Source organism: Rhizophagus irregularis, chromosome 23 (genome assembly GCF_026210795.1).
Source record: "Rhizophagus irregularis chromosome 23, complete sequence".
In the NCBI taxonomy this organism is placed as follows: Eukaryota; Fungi; Glomeromycota; class Glomeromycetes; order Glomerales; family Glomeraceae; genus Rhizophagus; species Rhizophagus irregularis.
In genome coordinates this window covers 1,056,409-1,063,246 of record NC_089451.1, presented here as the reverse complement: position 1 = coordinate 1,063,246, position 6,838 = coordinate 1,056,409, and the positions used below count along the sequence as shown (strand labels likewise).

The 6,838-nt window shown below is 25.6% G+C and overlaps 2 protein-coding genes across 2 annotated transcripts; both read left to right on the top strand.

Annotated features, from left to right (window-relative positions):
- Window positions 1–2,241: 2,241 nt before the first annotated feature.
- On the top strand, window positions 2,242–3,929 carry OCT59_015207 (uncharacterized protein; the record flags this gene model as incomplete). The annotated part of the gene is made up of 5 exons (XM_066139858.1): window positions 2,242–2,772; window positions 2,863–3,636; window positions 3,704–3,732; window positions 3,809–3,847; window positions 3,920–3,929. The coding sequence occupies 5 exons, from the start codon at window positions 2,242–2,244 to the stop codon at window positions 3,927–3,929; spliced, it is 1,383 nt and encodes a 460-aa protein (XP_066002692.1).
- A 1,266-nt stretch (window positions 3,930–5,195) lies between these two features.
- Window positions 5,196–6,255, top strand: OCT59_015206 (uncharacterized protein; the record flags this gene model as incomplete). The annotated part of the gene is made up of 3 exons (XM_066139857.1): window positions 5,196–5,285; window positions 5,370–5,483; window positions 6,052–6,255. 3 exons carry the CDS (start codon window positions 5,196–5,198, stop codon window positions 6,253–6,255), a joined length of 408 nt encoding a protein of 135 aa, XP_066002691.1.
- Between the last annotated feature and the right edge of the window lie 583 nt (window positions 6,256–6,838).

Here is a 6,838-nt window from a genome sequence, read left to right as displayed (position 1 = left end):
AGAAAAAGAAAAGGAAGAAAATTTACAAATATTCATAATATAAATTTCATTATTTGTATTTTTTATTATTACTACTACAATATATATATTTTATTGGAATATTTATTATGATTAAAATCTTATACTAAATAAAGTTTTTATAAATTTAAACTGAAATCAAATAGAATGCATTATATAACTATTATATATGTAGTATGTTATAAAATTATGTCAAATTGTCAAAGTATGTTGCTGAAAGTGATAGAGTTTCTTCAGTTTAATTTATGTTTTACTACCTTTGAAAAAAAATAGGAGTGTATGCGACGGAGGTGTAAACTTATGTAAATTTGTGTAAATATATGTAACCTTGTGTAGGTTTTTGTAAATTTCTTTTAAAAATTTACTTGGACTTGTGTAAAATTACATAGATTACAACCCATTGATGACTACAAATTCTTATATCTAAGATGTATTATTCACGTGCCAAGTATCTAATATGGATGAAAGAACCTCACTTATTCATTTTATAGTTAGCAAACTAAAATAGTGAGTCTATTCTAATTTCGTAATTATGTAAATCATGCTATATTACGTTTGGTAATAAAATTAATAAAATATAGTAATTAATATCGTTATTAATTTTATAAATTTTTTTTTTTTAATATTTTAGAGATAGTTTCTTTTCTTATTAATATAGCGATATCTTTTTATAATCATTGTCCATAGATAGTTGTAGTATATCAATAATATAATTTTCTAAAGAGCAACCTACTAACTGAATTAAAGAGATGATTATAGTATTTTTGAGACTTATGACGTTATTAAGATACAATATTTTGAATTTGTATTTGTATCATTAATAATAAAAGATTTACCATAAGAGCTTAAATGCTAGTATATTATTTTGAAAGCATTTAAGGAAATAACAAAACAATAAAATATCAATAAAATTAGAAAGAATAGATGTTAAAATGAACGGAAACTTTAATTCAGTTAAGTATGATAATTTTTATTTATCAGCACTCAAAATTTTGTTATTTTCCCTTCGTTAAACATAATTAATTTAACGATTGTTATATTATAAATGAGTTCATTCATTAAATTCCCTTTACTTAATAATAACAAAGTTTTTTTTTAGTTACATATTGTATTTATTTATTGAATCTTAGTTTGAGAAAGGTATAGCAATCATAGAGAATATTTTTGTTAGAAAAGCTTGCATTATGAATAAACATAATTAAAATCATAGTTAAAATTGCTATCATATCAAAAAAATTTTTTTATCTCCCTTGGGACTAGCTTCCGGTGATAAAAAAGGGGAAATTAGCGATGCAAACCTTCTTGTTTCTCCTAAAATATTTTATCCAATTGCTATCAAGTCTATGTACAGTAATTTGTACAATATAATTGTAATAACAAGCGATAATCAAATAGTAATTTTGGTACTAGAAATGATCCATAAAGAATTTTTTGTGAAATTTGTATTATAGAGTATTTTATTTAATTTCTGTATTCCTAAATTTCTGTCAGAACTATAAAAAAAAAAGAATTTCTTACCGAGATTTATTCGTGACTTTGTGATCATCAGCTAATTTTTTAACGCCTTTGTTTTAAAGATGGTCATCGGTCTCTCCGGTCCTACATGCAAAAAGACCGGACCGCGTAGGACCGCAGTTTTTTGCCGTCCTCGTGATCATCCGATGGATCAACAAGACCGATGGTCTTTTTTAGGACCGCAGTCTTCAAAAGACCGACCAATATTATTAATACTTATTTGTTTTATTAATCACCTACTGACTATTTTTTTTATATTTTTATTTCTTTATTTTAGATTTCTTTATAGTCCCGTTCCTACTACTAAAAAAAGTACTACCTTCTTAGTATATAGTATAAGTATATTATTTTTTTTTTGTTTAATACAAGAAACATTTACTAGAGTAATAATAATAAAAAAAATTTATAAGATGGACCGATGGTCTTTTGGTCAGTCTTAGGTCAGTCCCCAAAACGGTCCTACTGCGCCACAAATAATCAGGACCGTGGTCCGGTCCTACGAAGACCGGGACCGGTTGAGACCGGACCACGTAGGACTGAGTATGACCGTTGACCATCTTTACTTTGTTTGACCCAAATTAAAATAAGATTTGTCGATCACTGTTGTGCAACTGTAATACGTAACATAAAGCTGCCCCTTTTTTTTTCCTTTTTTTTTTTTTAAAAAAAAAATCCTTTTACTCTGTTATTTAAACACATAAAGCTGGCATGGAAGAATTTACGCTCAGTGATTATGTATTTGAACAAATAAAAGATTTTAATAATCGGAAATTAACAGATGAACAAGAATTGTTAATTGATAAGCTAATATTAAATGAAGAATTAAAAGAACGTTATAAAAAGAATGGTTTATGCAAAGATTGTAAACAGCCTAAAACTGATTCGTATTGGTGTCAGCTATGCAATGCCACACGTTTTCAACAAAATTTCAAAAATTGGACTAGTGGAAATGATGAAGTTAATAAGTTTATTCAAAAAACACAACTTAAAGCTAAAGAATATCGGGAAATTTTAGAGTGGATTGAATATGATAGATTTGAAGATGTTGAATATTTAGCTAAGGGAGGATTTGGAACTTTTTATAAAGCAACTTGGAAAGATGGATATATAAATGGATGGGATTCTGAAAATAATCAATGGATGAGAAGCAAATATTTGGATGTGAATTACGAAAATTTTCCAGTTGCTCTAAAATGTTTACACAATTCTCAGGATATTACATCCGAATTTTTAAGAGAAGTAGGTTACTTTTTGTATATAACTTTCAAACTACTGTTCCATTATAAATGTTAAACTTACTATTATTTATTATTATGGATTTTTTTTTAGACTGAATTACATATTATGATTAATTCAGATTGTGTAACTAAATGTTTTGGTATTACTAGAGATCCAGAATCTAATAATTTCATGATGGTAATGGAATATGCAAAAGATGGTAGTTTAAGACAATATTTAAATAATATATTTAATTCAATAAAATGGGATGATAAGTTGGATATTTTACAAAGGATTGCATATGGTCTCAATTCTATTCATAAAAAAGGATTAATTCATCATGATTTTCATTGTGGTAGCATGTTAAAACGTGGTAATGAAACTATTATTACTGGTTTAGAATTATGCCAACCAGCAAATGTAAAATCTTTTCAAAATGAATATGAAAAAAAAGTATATGGAGTGTTACCTTATGTAGCACCTGAGGTTTTAAAAGGAAAAGAATATACTCAAGAAAGTGATATTTATGCATTTGGAATTATTGCATATGAAGTATGTACAGGGCTTCCTCCTTATCATGATATTGCTCATGATAAAATCTTAGCTATTAGCATTTGTCAAGGGCATAGGCCAAAATCCAATTATAAAATTCCTCAACTAATTTCGGACATAATTAAACAATGTTGGGATGCTGTTCCTTTAAAACGACCTAAAACACGAGAATTATGTGATTTAGTGGCTAGTTTATATCGTTCAAGTAGACATTCAGATGATCATAAGATCAAAAAGCAAATTGAAGAAGCAGATAAGATTAATGAAAAGTTAACTTCTACTTCATTATCATATAATGGTACTTCTCTCTCATATACTATAAATCCTCAAGCAGTTTACTCAAGTAGGCTTTTAAACTTTAAAAATCTACCAGAACCAAAAAATGCTATTGATAATAAAGATGATGATAATTCATTTGAAGAATATCAGGTAATTAATGTATTAGCTTATTTTACAAAAGTATTCTTGAAATACTTTTAATTTACAATTATTTTTTTGTTTTTAGAATCTACAGAAGCAATAGATTTTACCAAACTCAACCTAGGTACTTATTTGCATTATCTTGCTTTCTACATGATTAATTTTACTAACAATTTACTTTAATTCATTCTTATAGACGAAAATAACTAAAGAAAAACTAAGAAAAAGAAGAAAATTTACAAATTCATAATATAAATTTCATTATTTGTATCTATTATTTACTATTTTTTTTATTATTACTACAATATATATTTTTTTATTGGAATATATTTATTATGATTAAAATCTCATACTAAATAAAGTTTTTATAAATTTAAACCGAAAACAAATAGAATGCATTATATAACTATTATATATGTACTAGTATGTTATAAAATTATGTCAAATTGTCAAAGTATATTGCTGAAAGTGATAGAGTTTCTTCAGTTTAATTTATGTTTTTACTATCTTTGAAAAAAAATAAGTGTGTATGCGACGGAGGTGTAAACTTATGTAAATTTGTGTAAATATATGTAACCTTGTGTAGGTTTTTGTAAAAATTTACGTGAACTTGTGTAAGTAAAATTACAGATTACAACCCATTGATGACTACAAATTCTTATATCTAAGATGTATTATTCACATGCCAAGTATGTAATATGGATGAAGAACCTCACTTATGCATTTTATAGTTCTGTAGTTAGCAAACTAAAATAGTTTTTTTAATTTTATAATTAGTATGTAATTATGATAGGTTGCGTTTGGTAATAAAATGTACAGTAAATAATATCGTTTTTACTTTATTTAAGAAATTATAATTTTTTTAACACCTTATTAATATAGCAATAACTTTTCTCTATAAAAAAAATTCTGGAAAAAAAATCCAACAAATGATCATTTTTCTAGTTTTCATTCCAAAGAAACTCAGACGCATGTTTATGGGTTTTATAATCATTGTCCATAGATTGTTGTAGACTGTAGGCTTTGCTGAAACTTTCAATTTAGCAACTTTAATATTGCTAGCATGCGACTATATGACCATTTAGTTTCTTTATTCATGGGAATTAACAGAAGAACAAAGCTTGTTAATTGATAAGTTAATATTAAATGAAGAATTGAAAAAACGTTTTAAAAATAATGGATTATGCAAAGATTGTAAGCAACCTAAAGCTTCTCGTAATTGGTGTCAATGTGAATTTCAACAAAATTTCAAAAATTGGACTAGTGGAAATAATGAAGTTGATAAGTTTATTCAAAAAGCACAACCTAAAGCTAATAATAGTAAAGAAATTTTAGAGTGGATTGAATATGACAAATTTGAAAATGTTGAATATTTGTCCAAAGGAGGATTTGGAACTATTTATAAAGCAATTTTGAAAGATGGATTTATAGAAAAATGGGAATCTGAAAATAATCAATGGAAAAGAAATAAAATGATATGGGGCAATATTTATGAAAATTTTCCAGTTGTTCTAAAATGCTTACATAATTCTCAGGATATTACAGCTGATTTTTTAGGAGAAGTAAGTTACTTTTTTGTGTAAGATATTGTCCTTTTATAAATACTAAACTTACTATTATTTTTTTATTTATAAATTCATTTTTAGATAGAATCACATACTATTGCGAGTTACAATCATAGTTATATAGTTCGATGTTATGGCATTACTAAAGATCCAATGTCTAATGATTTTATAATGGTAATGTTCTATGCAGAAATGGTAGTTTAAGACAACTTTTAAATGATAGTTTTAATTCAATGAAATGGGAAAAAAAATTGGATATTTTAACAAGGGTTGCAAGTGGACTTAAAAATATTCATGAAAAAGGATTAATTCATCATGTTTTCATTGTGGTAATATATTAAATAGTGTACGTAATTTAACTTTTATTACTGATTTAGGGTTATGCCGACCAGCAAATGTAAAACCTTCTCAAGATGAATATAAGAAAATATATGGAGTACTACCATATGTAGCACCTGAGGTTTTAAGAGGAAAAGAATATACTCAAGGAAGTGATATTTATGGATTTGGAATTATTACATATGAAGTCTGTACGGGACTTCCTCCTTATCATGATATTCCTCATGAAGTATCCTTTGCTATTAATGTCTGTCGGGGACTAAGGCCAAAAACTAATTATAAAATTCCTCAAGCAATTTTGAACATAATCAAAAAATGTTGGGATGCAGATCCTTTAAAACGACTTAAAGCACAAGAGTTATATAAGTTAGTAGGTAATTTATATGATGATTTAGTAAAATATGATGGTTAAATAATCAAAAAGCAAGCTGAAGAAGCAGATAAAATTAATGAGAAGTTTACTTCTACTTCATTACCATATAATGGTACTACTCTTTCATATACTACAAATCCTCAAGCAGTTTACACGAGTAGACTATTAGACTTTAAAAATCTTCCAGAACCAAAAAACGTCATTGATAATAATGATAATAATAATTTATTCGAAGAATATTCAAGTAATAATTAATAACTTAATTTATATTATTGAATTTAATTATGAAATAATTTTTAATAAATAAGCATTTTTTTTATTCTATAGAATCTCTTGAAATAGATATTAAAACACTTAACTTAGGTACTCATCTAAATTTAATTTGTTATATGATTTTATCTTATTATTGATAATATTAATAATCACTTTAATAATTCATTTATAGATAAAAACTGAATAAAGGAAAGGAAAGAAAGCTTTCAAATATTCAGAATATGAAATTTATTTATTTAAAACTATTGTTTACAATTTATTTTTATCATTATTTATATTTTATTGAAATGTTTTTTTACAAACTTTATCATATTGTGATAACCTTTTTAGTGAGATTTCTAACATTTCTTTAAAGATGATACTATAGTAATATTCTTATTATTCCATAAGACTAATATTGTTAGGCATAATTTACCATGTTATTTTTTATAGTATCTTCTCATTTATGATAATAAATGAATTAGAAAATGATAAGCTGCTGACTTATTATCAATTGTTAGAGGGTTCCAATTTTTTAATTAATAATGGTCGTGATAACATTATAGGAAATAATTTCATACTTTTC